The sequence below is a fragment of the Ictalurus furcatus genome, chromosome 6, assembly GCF_023375685.1.
Source record: "Ictalurus furcatus strain D&B chromosome 6, Billie_1.0, whole genome shotgun sequence".
In the NCBI taxonomy this organism is placed as follows: domain Eukaryota; kingdom Metazoa; phylum Chordata; class Actinopteri; order Siluriformes; family Ictaluridae; genus Ictalurus; species Ictalurus furcatus.
In genome coordinates this window covers 22,165,872-22,181,529 of record NC_071260.1, presented here as the reverse complement: position 1 = coordinate 22,181,529, position 15,658 = coordinate 22,165,872, and the positions used below count along the sequence as shown (strand labels likewise).

General features: G+C 36.6%; 1 protein-coding gene across 3 annotated transcripts in view; it reads right to left on the bottom strand.

The window, feature by feature from the left end:
* Positions 1-15,658, bottom strand: part of cers6 (ceramide synthase 6) — a 42,153-nt gene that overhangs the window by 11,040 nt on the left and 15,455 nt on the right. For all 3 annotated transcript variants that reach the window (XM_053627137.1, XM_053627138.1, XM_053627139.1), the window contains exons 4-6: positions 12,263-12,320; positions 8,093-8,143; positions 5,101-5,193 (exon numbers count right to left, since the gene is read on the bottom strand). In XM_053627137.1, coding sequence (XP_053483112.1) covers positions 5,101-5,193; positions 8,093-8,143; positions 12,263-12,320 — 202 coding nt within the window. The remainder of the gene's footprint in view (positions 1-5,100; positions 5,194-8,092; positions 8,144-12,262; positions 12,321-15,658) is intronic.

The following is a 15,658-nucleotide window of genomic DNA, read 5'->3' as shown; positions in this document are numbered from 1 at the left end:
CAGCAGCATGCATCGTTCAGTGAAAGCTTTACATTTAATTGGAGTTTTCGATTTAAAAAACAAACAAAAAAAACCTTGTATACACCTTGTTTCTTTTACTCCAAACGTAGCTGAGCACATAAGGAATTTTAAATTCGTTGTGTGTCATTTACTTCATTAGATTTACCACAATAGTTTAACTCGGATTTTTCCTCCCAGAAAATATAGGCCCTCAAACTACATCAAGTCTTGTCACACAGGTTTTCTGATGTGTATGAGTTACTGCAAGCTATAAAAACGAACAACTTTGCGGTTGTACATTGTTCAGTTACACTGTGAATCACTTTTTTTTCCTTAGCACAGTTTGAGATCTTTACTACCCATAGGTCATGTGTCTCAAAGTCTGCATGATTTGCATTAGAAATTGTATATTAAAAAAAAAAAAGAAGAAGCAATTATCTAGCTTAACAATGCCATTTGAAGCAAGTGTATTTGAGCTTGTATTAATAGAAAAAAAATGGGAATGATAATTGCAGGTACCTGTGTGCTCAGTTGTATCCTGTCTCAGTTGTAAGATGCTTTGGATAAAAGCATGATGCAAATAAGAAAATGCAAATATCCGACTGGAGCATGTAGACTGTGCAGCCCTAAAGTTAATAACTAGATTTGTAATGTAATGTAAAGGACAGCTTTCAGCTAAATAACACTCAAAATGGTTTCTTACTACAGTAGTGTTTAATGCTGAAATCACTGTTCAGCCTTACACTGCCAAAGTGTGTTTATATCAATATTTAATTACTTTCAGAAATATACATGTTTTGTATAAATATAGCCTTTGGGCACCTGTAATGCATAATAAAAACTTGGCACAGCTGTATAAGCTCCTCTGCTATGTGTACAAAAGGACCTTAATCTAGCTAAATTGGTTTCACTGGGAGAATTTAAAATCAGTTTTAAATCAATGGTAGTTGGCTCCATTGGTAAATGCTGCTGTATATAACTGCTTTTCTCCACTATTTTTACGATGTTATGCTAACTGTATTGCATCACTGCTTTGTCTGTTTATGTATTGACACTTTGTATGCTGCTCTCTTGGCCAGGTCTCGTGAAAAAGTGATTTTTAACCTACAACCCAAATTCTGAAAAAGTTGGGATAGTATGGAAAATGCAAAAAAACAAAAAGGGTCATTTGAAAATTCTATTTGCCCTGTACTATATTGAAGACACATTATCAACACATTATTTGATGTTTTACTTTGTGAATTTAATTTATTTTTGAAAATATACACTCATTTTAAATCTGATGACTGCAACGCACTCCAAAATAGTTGGTACAGTCGACTCTTTTCCATTGTGCAACATCACCTTTTCTTTTAATAATACTTATTAAGCATTTGGGTGCTGAAGACACCTGTTGGTTAAGTTTAGCAAATGGAATTTCCCCCATTCACCCATTATGCATTTTTCAGCTGCGCAATTGTACGGGGCCTTCTGGACAGTGTTGATTATCCCATTTTCAAATCCGGGCTATGACTAGGCCATTCCATAACACTCCATTTCTTCTTTTTGAGCCATTCCTTGGTGGATTTGCTAGTGTACTTAGGATCATTATCCTGTTGAAAGATCCCATATCTGTTCAACTTCAACTTTCGGACAGATGGCCTCACATTATCTTCAAGCTCTCTTTGATATGATGCAGAATTCATATTTGAATCAATGAATGCAAGCTGTCCAGTCCCTGAGGTAGCGAAGCAACCCCAAACCATAACATTTCCTCCACCGTGCTTCACAGTTGGCATGAGTTTCTTCTCCTGAAAAGCTGTCTTTGCTCTGCGCCAAACATGTTACTGTGGCCAAACAACTCTATCTTTGATTCGTCTGTCCAAAGAACATTATTCCAAAAGACCTGGTCTTTGCCTATATGCTCAGTGGCAAACTGTAGTCTTACTCTAATGTTCTTTTTAGACAGCAAAGGCCTTTTCTTGGCATGCCTCCCATGCGTGTCAAATTTGTGCAATCTCTTTCTGATTGTAGAAGCATGTGCTTTGACACCAACAGTTGCAAGACTTACTAGCAGATCCTGTGGTGAAATTTTGGGTTTTGTGGAGTCTTCTTTTTGCATCAGATGGTCTGCTCTTGGGCTGAATTTGCTGTGATGGCCAGTCCTGGATAAATTGACAGTCGTCTGAATTCTGCACCATTTGAAGATGATTTTCCTAACAGTGGAGTGATGTATTTCAAATAATTTGGAGATCTTTTTAAATTTCTTGCCAGACTCATAGACATCCACAACCTTTTTTCTGTAGGCCTTATAGAACTCTTAGATCTTGGCATGATGACACCACACACCTCAATAGCAAAGGGAACACCAGACACTAAATATGTGAGAGGTTTAAATAAGATGGGTTCCACCTGCACTCCATAAGCAGGTTCTAATCACTAACACCCAATCTTCAACACCTGATTCTAATTTTATGGATTTGAAGGTGTGATAAATGTAGGAGTGTACTTACTTTTTCCCATGTGACTGATCTAATTTAAATTGTTAAAATTACTACAAAATGTAAATTTTGTGTCATTTGCTAGAGTGTATCAACTTTAGTAATAGGGCAATGTTTCAAAGAGGATCAATTGTTTGCTTGTCCAAATATGTTTAAAAAAAAAAAAAAATCCAATTTCCATGGGGTGTACTTATTTTTTCACATGACTGTTGCTAACATTTTGTGGAAGGCTAATATACAAAGTTGGAAACATACAATTGTCTAGAATGTCTTTGTGTGCTATAGATTTAAGATTTCCCTTCTTTGGAAAAAGTCCAACATAATTCACCATAAGATGTTCCACAAAAAATCAAAAACAATCTGTATATTAATAAACCGTATATTAATGTCTTTTAGCTTTAATTATAACAGGGAGGTTAGCCCTGATAGCCCATTTATGGAGACATGGCAGGTTACACCGGATTTCAGCATACTAGTAATATCACCACAGGGATCTAAGATGATCTCTTTCCTCCCCCCACACATGCAATTTCTTATCTGTCTCCCTAAGCACTCGGCATGATTTAAAGCCATAAAGTAATAATATTTCATACCTACAGGTATACAGGGGCGCTTGAAAGTTTGTGAACCCTTTAGAATTTTCTATATATCTGCATAAATATTGCCTCAAACATCATAACATTTTCACACAAATCCTAAAAGCAGACAAAGAGAACCCAATGAAACAAATGAGATGGTCATTTATTTATTGAGGAAGATGATCCAATATTACATATCTGTGAGTGGCAAAAGTATGTGAACCTCTAGGATTAGCAGTTTAATTTGAAGGTGAAATTAGAGTCAGGTGATTTCGATCAATGGGATGATGATCAGGTGTGAGTGAGTGCCCTGTTTTATTTAAAGAAGTCGTCTAATCTTCACAACATGTTTGTGGAAGTGTATCATGTCAAGGACCTCAGAAAAAGAGTTTATGATGCTCATCAGGCTAGAAAAAGTTACAAAACCATCTCTAAAGAGTTTGGAGTCCACCAATCCACAGTCAGACAGATTGTGTACAAATGGAGGAAATTTCAAACCATTGTTACCCTCCCCAGGAGTGGCTGACCAACAAAGATCACTCCAAGAGCAAGACGTGTAATAGTCTGCAAGGTCACAAAGGAGCCAGGGTAACTTCTAAACAACTAAAGGCCTCTCTCACATTGGCAAATGTTAATTTTCATGAGTCCACCATCAGGAGAACACTGAACAACAATGGTGTGCATGGCAGGGTTGCAAGGAGAAAGCCACTGCTCTCCAAAAATAACATTGCTGCCTCTCTGCAGTTTGCTAAAGATCATGTGGACAAGCCAGAAGGCTACTGGAACAATATTTTGTGGATTGATGAAACAAAAATAAAATTTTTGGTTTAAATGAGAAGGGATATATTTGGAGAAAAGAAAACACTGCAGTAGAGTATAACAACCTTATCCCATCTGTGAAATATGATGGTGGTAGTATCATGGTTTGGGCCTGTTTTGCTGCATCTGGTCCAGGATGACTTGCCATCATTGAACAATGAATTCTGAATTATATCAGCGATTTCTAAAGGAAAATGTCAGGACATCTGTCCATAATCTGAATCACAAGAGAAAGTGCGTCATGCAGCAAGACAATGACCCTAAACACACAAGTCGTTCCACCAAAGAATGGTTAAAGAAGAATAAAGTTAATGTTTTGGAATGGCCAAGTCAAAGTCCTGACCTTAATCCAAAAGAAATGTTGTGGAAAGACCTGAAGCAAGCAGTTCATGTGAGGAAACCCACAAACATCCCAGAGTTGAAGCTGTACTGTACTGAGGAATGGGCTAAAATTCCTCCAAGCCGATGTACAGGACTGATCAACAGTTACCGGAAATGACCAGTTGCAGTTATTGCTACACAAGAGGGTCACACCAGATACTGAAAGCAAAGGTTCACAGACTTTTGCCACTCACAGATATGTAATTTGGATCATTTTCCTCAATAAATCAATGACCAAGTATAATATTGTATCTCATTTGTTTAATTGGGTTCTCTTTATCTACTTTTAAGACTTGTGTGAACATTTGATGATGTTTTAGGTAATATTTATGGCGATATATATAAAATTCTACAGGGTTCACAAACTTTCAAACACCACTGTAGTCATTTTGATCAACCCAAGAGAAAATATAGCACTCATTTATTACAGAAGTGCTTAAAAGAGAACAGAGTTATATGCTCATTAATAACGCTTTTGTTCTGATGGCTTTAACATGACAGCATGAGTCAGTGGTGGAGAGGAACTGAACCAGTGACCAGTCAGTCATTCAAAATTAGAGAAGAAGTAATAATGAGACACTGACCTGTCATATCAGATACTTCCAAACAAAAAAAGTACAATCACATAAATCCTCATGGCTAGTCCAAACGAGACAGCTGCTAGCTTATACACTGATACTTTTGCTTATATTTCACCTTAGCCTTTTTAAACCAATAAGTCATATTATTTAGTAACTACTATGAATTATTCCATAACTACAGTGAAGCTAGAAGCGGTATTTAGTTGTGACACTGGGGAATGTAAGTCAGAAGATTTAAGAGGGGAAGATACAGCTTCATACCTTCCTCCTGATGTCTGTGAACTGGGAGAAGAGTAGAGATAGGTAGAACGACAACTCCAAAATGTAGTAATAGTGCAGGTCCACTGTTAGAGCCTGTGGAAATAAAGTAAACATTTTTATTCATCTATCATGACAAACAAGTGAGAAGAATATGAGCAATAAGAGCATTTGTGGGTTAAGAAGCCAACAGTCCTTAGGGTTAAAATCATCACCATCTGGTTAATTAACCATTGAACTACCACTGTCTCTGAAATTACTCCAGCAACAAGAGACACCAACCTCAAACGATAAGCTGATACTACTGTTTATACCACTGAATTCTAGACTGAATAATTTTCTTTAACAGCAGCCTGGAAACTATTTCAGGCTGCAAGGTTTATATTAATGTGTGCCTTCTAATAGATTATGGTTTCTATAGCAACAACTTACACAGGGATTTGTAAAGCAGATGCTATACATACACAGATTAAAAATGTGTGCAACTGTTGATGATAAAAATTTTTGGAAGGAGTCTCTAGCGTCAGCTTTCTGTGTATCTTAAGTAGAGATCGACCGATATTGAATTTTTTTATAATTGATACCGATTATTTGCATGCTTAAGTGCCCGATATGCAGAACTGATGTTTATTTTTTGTTTTACTTCTGTTTTTGACACAATGATAACAACACCACTGAACTGAACAAACCATTTTATTTATAACAATTTTGTCAAGTTCACGTCCTCCTTGCATACAAAACAAAACAAAACTCTTATTTATACACCAATAAATAGAGGGGTCTGAAAGAGTGCAAAAAACCCCCAATAATAACAAAAAATTAATAAAAACAAAAAAAATAAAGTACACTGTTACTAAAGTGGCTTTTTTTTTTTTTTTTTTTTTAAAAATAAAGCTTCGATGAGGTAAACAGATTAACCCCTAAAAATGCCAACCCTACATTATTAAAAAAAAAAAAAAAAGATTATAATAATACTCTGGCTCTTACACCTCTACTCTGCACACTTTGCTTCTCTAGAACTCAATTATAAATCTTGCATGGTAGCACTACTTGTATTGTTCTCCACTTGATATATCACTTTGCTTGTATTTCCTTATTTGTAAGTCGCTTTGGATAAAAGCATCTGCTAAATGAATAAATGTAAATGAATGTTAACAGATTACGTGACGGAGTTTGTCTCCATTTCTCAGCACCAAGCTGCTTAAACAACATATCAAGCTTTTATGTAACACATCTAATTTGTACATTAATGGCTGTTATGTTAAATAAAGTTTATTCATTAAAGCAAAGCAAGTATAGTTTACCTGTGTACACCATTGTTGACTCGTCTCCCATCATTCGTCCCACATGCAATTCTCAAAACGCCCACAAGATGACGCCATTTAGCGGTGGATCAGATATTACAAAACCGATAACCGATTATGGAAAAATATCTGTAAAACTGATTATCGGTCGATCTCTAATCTTAACCCTCTTACCCCTAAGTTCCCACAGTATTATGTGCCATAACCCTATATTCCCCAGAAAAACAGCACGCCAACCCTGAGTTCTTGGGCCAAGATCAACATTTTAATTTGAACATTTTTAGGCCTTGAAACAACTTATAATAACGTATTTGTGTAATATTACTTTGAAACTGAAGCAGTTCAGTGTTTTTACTAAACTTAGAGCACAATTCTTAACTAGAGAAATTACGAAAAAATGCTCGCTAAAATCCTTCTACTCATTTAGAAGTACCATACGAGCATCAGCGTGGTCAATGCCTTTGAATAAATTCAAGTAAATAATAAATAAATAAATGCATTTTAGCGCCAAAAGTCAAGTTTCTGGTGATAATCAGACCAGCAGGTAGTGTTTTCACGAATGCACAGAAATGGTCCCGTTATGACTCCAGACCCCTGCAGTGTCAGTCGCACTGGTTGATGCTGAAGATGAAGACGGATCAGGGTCTGAATCAGGAGAGTTTGCGCCTCTATCAGTTTCGGTTTCGGTTTCAACATCGCCTGAACTTTCACTGCTGTCACTATCTAGAATCCTCGCTCTCGCCTGTGTAACTGTGTATGTTTTCTTTTTTTTTTCACTGTTTTAGATGTACCTGTGTTCACTGTAGGTGTAACTTTAGCTGGAATACGATTAGCTTTTCGCTTTGGCATTTTTAGTTCACTTCTACTATTACACCAATATTCACGCTTGGATCAGCTTCATCGTAATGCCGGCGTAATAACATAATCACGTCGTGACGTCATGATGTCATCAACCTTCCGGGTCAAAAAATAATAATTAAATAAGTAAGGAATCATAGCAGAGTAATGCCGGTACACCGGCCTTACGGGGATAACGTTTACACTGTAAATCCTCTATATCGGCCTTACGGGGATTTGGCATAGACGACCAAGCCGGTATATCGTCCTTACGGGAATAGATCAAAGACGGGCAAGCTGGTTTTTCGGCCATACGGGGTAAGAGGGTTAAGTGTATCTGTATTGTATTAAGTTTAATACAGAGAAAAATATAATGCCTGGTGAGGGAACGACTGTTACAGCTATTATAACGTAAGAGATAACAGGAATGTGTTTATCTGTGGCTCCACCACATTAAACGCAACTATAAATGGATAAAAAGTACAACATCGTTCTTTAATCAATAAGAAATCTCTAACGTTGGCAAATTGTAGTGTTATAAAAGGAATAAAACCATTTGGAACGTGGTGTTGTTGGAAACCAAATAACTTCGGCATGACAACACCATCACACCACCCGATCATTAATAATTTTCCTATAACAACACATCTTGACATGTTTTATTACTTATGTAAAGCAACCCGAATAAAACATACCGTGTTTATTCAAAACGACACTTTTCCAAAGTTTCCACACTGTGGCATACATACCACAAAATCTATTAACGTAAAACCACGCTGAATTGCAAAGGCAAAAGGCAAATACATGTAAAACAGTACAAGTCCTGTGAAAATCCAGTCATGAAAACAGAGTACCTGATATGGGTAGTTGTACCAGCATTCTCTAGTGTTCCACAGCCAGGAAGTCTAAAAACAAATGCACAGAAAGTGTGTTAACAATATGATGATTCGGAAACAAAGCATACCTTTTGTAGGTCTATGGATATCTTTTCAAATATGACTGTATATAATCAAAATATAAATAACCAGACTCTCAAGAAGAAATACTGCTAGTGACTTTGCAACATAATTGAGCACGAGTATTAGTAATGTATACTCGACACAGATCTTTAATGATGCATAACCTAATGAAATGACACGAGTAGAACAAATCCCATGAACACTTGTGTGAAGAATGTTTACTGGATAATTGTGTAGGTTTTTGACACTAAATAACTGTAACCTGCTCCTCACTAACCATTTTCTCCACTGTCCTACAGGGCTGCACACATCACCTATTAATCTTTGTTCCAATATTAGACTTTGCAATAGTGAGAGCACAGAAGCCTGGAATAGGCAAATATGCCTCTAACAAAGCACATTTTTTGTAACGTTGTGTGAGTGTCATGACTAATCATAGAGCTTCCAGAATGTTTTTGTGATTCCTCTGTTCTTTTCTTATAGGTTGCAACATTAATATGATGAAAAAAAAAAGAGAAATAATATGCAGTCGATGACAAAAATAGCTTTGCCAATTGGTTTTAAGAGACTGTAATGCAACTCACAATCCTAATGTGATAAGCAATATGCTAATTCGGTCAATATTTTGCAGCCTGGTGCCTTCCAGAAGCATCTTGTGGCCCGCACTTCCCGCTGTGATGAAGCACTATGGGCTGGCTGCTGACTGCCGAGTTACACACACTCCCAGGCGTGCTATTGAGTGCATGTCTGTTCTATTTCACCTCATGCTACTATTAATAACTCCAATGGGAGAGCTGGTGGCCAGCCAATGTGAACAACCTCATTCCACCCAGTTATTCATAATAAAAAAAAAAAAGAAAGATTACAAGCACTTATCAGTCAGAGAACTAAGAGGAAAAGAGACCATCCAGTCACTGTCAGTATATCCAATAACGCAAAACACTGTTCCCATTTCCTGCTTAGTTTTTAGCACATCCGTCAACATTCATCACGTAATTAACAGGCATGATTCTAGCATTATAAATTCCTCTTCAAGTCATTATGCGTAAAAGTCAGTTCTAGCTAAACAATGACACTGAGCAGCTGTGCTAAAGTATTTGCTTACAGAGAAAAATCCCTGCATTATGGATACAGTGTTGAATAATACATAGTAGCTTATAGAGAGCAAGTCATGTTGGAGAGAGTTTATGACAGCTGTTTCACAGCTCGATCCAAAGTCGAATAAAATCCTCCAACTGCTTTCTCGTCACTTCTTATGTTTGTAAATTTCCTTCTGCATGAGGTTCATAGCTTTTAAACAAGTCACAGCCTTTAGTCACATGTTAGTCAAGCCTAATAATTTCAGTAAGACAAAAAAAAAACATTACCTATATTAAATGCATTTCACTGAAACTCACCACCACTTTTACTTATACCTTATATAGACTTAATGGACATTTGAAGTTAAAAGGCTATAGCTTTTATTTCTGCGTACCAAAAGCACTCATTTCACAGCACTCTTTACTCAGAAGTCAACTGACCTGTCAGTCCCTTTAATGACCAAGACAGAAGTTTTTCACATATTTTAAATACATTCCTATATTTATAGAACATTTAATCTAAATAATAAACTGAGCAGACTTTGATTAGGTTCACCTCCCTGTTTATAAACTCCACTATATGGCCAAAAGTATGTGGACACCTGATCATCACATCACATATGTGCTTTTTTCAATTCAATTCAATTCAATTTTATTTGTATAGCACTTTTAACAATGGACATTGTCTCAAAGGAGCTTTACAGAAGCATATAAACACAGGATACAGATTTTAAGTGTGTGAATTTATCCCTAATGAGCAAGCCGGTGGCGAGGAAAAACTCCCCAAGATGAACATCCCATTCCAAAACCATGGCCATTAATATAGACTTGGCCTCCTCAATGTTCCTTTAATAACCTCCACTCTTCTGGGAAGGCTTTCCACTATATTTTGGAACATGGCTGCTGGGATTTGTGCTCATTCAGTCACAACAGTGTTAGTCAGGCCAGGAACACAGTCAGTGTTCCAGTTCATCACAAAGATGTTCAATGGGGTTGAGGCCAGGGATCTGCGCAGGCCACTCATTTTCTTCCACATCAGCCTTGGTCAACAATGACTATGTTTACATGCACATCAATATTCCGATATTAATCCAAATTTGGCAATATTCTAATTAGTATCGAGTCATGTAAACGCCACAGTCCGATCGCCCGATTCAGATTAAGACAATATTCTGATTCCCCAAATTCTGATTCCCAGCCCTAGAGTATGCCTGTATTAATTGGAAATTTATTGCATGTAAACACCTTATGTAGAAAATCCACTGAAAGGAGATATATGTGCACGCTCAGTCCAGAAGGAATTGTGGGTGCTCACAGATGCTTAGTTGTAGGCTGGGTATTTAGGAATGGCAATTTACGGCATACTTACAACAACCACGTATACAGGAATATTCCGATGCCTGTACACATATAGACACTGTATTCGGAATATGGCTGCAACCCGATTACAGACCTTAAACGGAATATGATGTGCATGTAAACGTAGTCAATGCCTTATTTACACATATATACATTTTTGCACTTAGTTCCAGTGAAGGGAAATCTTAATGCTACAGCATACAAAGACATTCGAGACAGTTGTGTGCTTCCAACTTTGTGGCAGAAGTTTGGGGAAGATTCATGCATGGGTGTGATTGCCAGGTGTCCACAAACGTTTGGCCATATCGTGTATGACGGTCCAAACATAATCAATATGTGTTGAGTGTAGAGGTATCCAAGTGAAAAACATAGATAGGAAAGACTTATAATCTTCCTGTTATTTTTATATATGATACAAACAACATTCAGATTCATTCTTCCCTGTTTTAACATTATTCATACCACAGCACTGCTGAAATCTCCAATCTGATTAGTCAGAAGGTGGTAATTTTCTGTAACAGCAGCTCTGACAATAATGCAGGCTGTAATGCAAATGATAAGTTTATACAAATCCTTCTAATATGTTATTGTTTCTACAGTAAACTAATTCACAGGAACATGTAGGGAGGGTGCTCATGTAACATGTTGTTATTTCACAAATTGATATGGTGAAGCTTGGAGATATTTATATAACATTTATTGAAAGACTCTCCAGTTCCAGTACTTTGTAATATAGTTAAAGCTTTTCTTTTACATTTTTCCACCACATGAATGTCTTCAGGATTTGTGTTTTGTGAGAACATGACATGCTATAAAAAGAAAGCCTGGTGAATTACTGACTGTTTATAGCTGTTATAACAGAAGTGATAACAGCAAATAACTTTCACAGATGTCCTACAACATTAAATACAAGCATAATGGTATCAAAAGTAAGAAGTGTCAGTCTTTATTAAATAAAAATTCTTAGCCTTGGAAAATTGTTGTGGTATAAAAGGAATAAAATTCTGAAGTACATGCTGTGATAGGTGCAACTTGGCTTTGCATTACACTCCCACTTTACTGATTATTTTAGTTTAAGTCCTTACATATTTATTTGTTTGAATATATGTATTCACATACGCTCACATGCACAAAATCGAAATCCGAATAGCACCTGCCTTGTTGTCAGAAGAGACAAATAATGAAAGAGAGCAAAGGAGACACAGCACATCTGCTCACAATTCAAGTGAACTATACTTATTTAACCTTTAAGTAAAACAGCAATGCCTAATATATAAATGCTTAATATAAGCTGTTGGATTTTTTCTGTTGTGTTGTATTGCTCACATCTTAACTAAAAATGCTAGCACAACTTTTGTTTTTGCTGCCCATTATTTTTGTCACTGTCCCACAAAACACTGAACTAAAAATGAAGGAATTTCAGGTCAATGCGTTTAAACTCCCAACGTTAACCGTTCTAGGAAAATTCCCAGGAAGCAGAGACATGTAGAGAATCCCCAACCACACCATACACACTGACTTACAGCATGCTTAACAGACATGTCCTTTAGATTCACGACAGTACACATGAGAAGCAGAAATGTCTACCTTGTCATTCTTTTCTTTCTTATATTACTAGCTCACTTACCTTTTTAAGATACCGCACCCCATAGGTAAATATGTACAGGTAAAAGGTGAACCTCCACCTGTGAAACACATACGAAACAAGCATTAATCTGTATTAATCAGTGTGATTGTTTTTTAAATATTTATTTTGCATGATTGCACAATTTCACCTCAGAACATGCACAGTAAAATTGAAGTACTGGGATAGGATTGTGGAAGAAATCAAAATAATGCAGATTATATTCAGTACTAAGTGCTTAATCATTACTAAATTTTAAAATGAATGACATGACACTATTGTATGATTTCTGCACATTCTATATAAATTGTTTCCTTTACTCCACTCAGATTCAGCTCAGACTGGACCCATTTTCCCCTGTGATCAGTCGTCTCTCTGACTACACTCTTCTCTGGAGCAGACGTCAAAGCTCCAAAATCAAAGCCCGTCAGCCCTGCAGCCAACCAATCAGACCCCCACTACACACTGAAGTGCTCCCTGATGCTAAATTATGCTCAGTAACCATCCGCTGTGGTTTTAAACATGATGCACAGCATTCATTGGGCCTGTGATGCTGTGATGTTAGTCAGTAAGTCATGACCTGACCATTCCTGGTGTGAGTTTTCCTGGAATGTGACTACAGCTTCTCCCAGTGGACAAAATGTTAAAAAGTTTTAGAACACCCCCATTTTTCCAGTTTTTATTGAAATTTAAGCAGTTCAAGTTCAGTGAATAGCCTGGAATGGTACAAAGGTAAGCGGTAAACTGCCAGATGATAAAAAAAAAAAAAAAGAAAAGTTTAGGTTACCAAAAACTGAAAAATAATGTACATTTCAGAGTTATACAAAATGGTCTTTTCAGGGAACAAGTAATAGGTTAACAACTTATAGCTGTTCTGCAGCAATGGAAGTAAATTAAGCCTTGAAATTTGATGCTAACAATTCCTACAGGTGTCCCAACTTTTATTGATTACTTACAAACTCTCTGTCTGTATAAAAGCAGTGTTGGAACAGACAGTGTTACTACACCCTCTTAAGCATTATTTGGACAGTATTTTACTGCAGGAAGTAGTATATTGCTCTCATAATGGTAACAAAAAGGCAATTAACAAAAGGAAGACAGACAGATCTTTATAACCCTTAAAACTGTAGGTCTTTCCTGTCGAGAAATTGCAAAGAAAGCCAAGGTGTCAGTGAGTACAGTTTCCCACACCATCAAAAGGCACTTGGAATCTGGAGGAAACTCTGACAGGAAGATGTCTGGCAAGACCCAAAGCCACAACAGAATCAGAAGACAAGTTTCTGAGAGTCAACAGCTTGTGTGATAGGTGGCCCACAGGACAACAGCTTCAAGCACAGCTCAACACTTTTAACACCCCATTTTAAGCTTTCTGGCAGAGGCAGTCAGGTTTTCATTTAATATCTGTTGATATTTGATAGAGTCCATGATGCCATGTATCCTAACAAAATGTCCAGCTTCTCTCGCAGAAAACAGCCCCAAAACATTAAAGAGCCACCATCATAATTAACTGTGGGCATGAGGTACTTTTCCATAAAGCTACCTCTCTATGTGCTCCAAAACTCTGGCGTTTATTGCCAAAAAGCTCTATTTTGGTTTCATCTGACCATAGAAACCGATCCCATTTGAAGTTCCAGTAGTGTCTGAAAAACTGAAGATGCTTGAGTTTGTTCGGATTGTAGTTTTGGAGACTTTCTGACCCCAAGACACACCTAACTTCTGCAATTCTCCAGCTGTAATCTTTGGAGATTTTTGGCCACTCAAACCATCCTCTTCACAGTGCGTTGAGACAATATAGACACACGTCCAATTCCACGTTGATTCATAACATTTCCAATTGACTGGAACTTCTTTATTATTGCCCTGATGGTGGAAATGGGCATTTTCAATGCTTGTGCTATTTTCTTATAACCACTTCCCATTGTGTGAAGCTCAACAACATTTTGCTGCACATCACAGCTATATTCCTTGGTCTTACTCATTGTTATAAATGACTAAGGGAATTTGGCCTTTGTGTTACATCATATTTATACCCCTGTGAAACAGGAAGTTATGTTGAACAATTTCCTTTTCCTAGTTACCTAGGTGTACTAAATTTTTAAAAATTATCTATGGGAAAATACTTCAAATATATTTTTCTCATATGAATTAATAGGGGTGCCAATAACTGCCGCAGACTTATATTTAACAAAAGATCCTTTTTTGGATAAAACTGTTTTGTTTGCAATTGTTTGAGATCCATGAGAGTATTTTTGTGAATTTTTTTGAACAAAAGATCAAAAGGTGCCAATATTAGTGGAAAGCACTGTACACACACACACACACACACACACACACACACACACACACACACACACACATACAGCAGTAAGATTTACCCTACTGTATAAACATAGAAAGAAATTTTTATTAAACTGCTTCCTAGATTTTCATGATATAGTAGGGCTGGGCAATATGATGATATAATATTGTGATCAATTTCGTCACAATACATTTTTCAGAGATATCGTAGATATTGTTACATGTTTTTTCATTTAAAAAAAATAAATTAATTAGAAACTGACTGGAAGCTAGAGATTTAATGTTACATTTCAAGGATTTTGTACTTGAAACTGTGGAAAAAAAAGATCTTTGTTTACAATTTTTAAAATATTTTTCTCTTTTTCAGTGTTCATTAATTTTTTATATAAATAAAAATGATATTTAAATGATATTTAAATATATATTAAAAATACATATCGTGATACAGATTGTGTATTGTAGAAATGCCTTCAATGTTATATCACCCACCCATATGATATAGTATGTATATAATTCATAGAGGAAAAAATAAGTAATAAAGCATGCTATTTTAGGATATTTGTATTGTTTTACTACCTTTTTCATGCGTTACACAGCAATGCAAATAATGATGGCCTTGAAATACACAGCTACTATGAGAACAATACAGTAAAAAGGTGTATTTTTTCTATTTTCACAATAAACAGATCACCATATAAAGTGAATCAATATAACTCTTCACTATTAGCAGTGAGAAAAATGGTTCTGCAATTACCTCAAGGTCTGATTCCTAGAAATAGAATACCAAGCACCAAAAAAAGCAAACCTATGTCTTGTCCCTGAATTAGCATGCTTTGGCATGTCCAGATTCAGATTCAAACCATCTGATTCTAGTTGGACCTTGTACAATGTCACAGAGGCAGAGAAAACGAGGATGCAGCCATGAATCTAATTCACAGACTCGGGCCATGCCAGAGGACGTCCTGTCTCCTGCTGAGGCACTGCAAGAGCTCGCATGGTGTTACTGCATGATAGAAAGCTCCCATTCTTACTCAAGATGCTGTCTGTGCTCTACTGCTTCACATACCCTCCCAGTACATAGCAGGTTAAGCCGTTTTACTG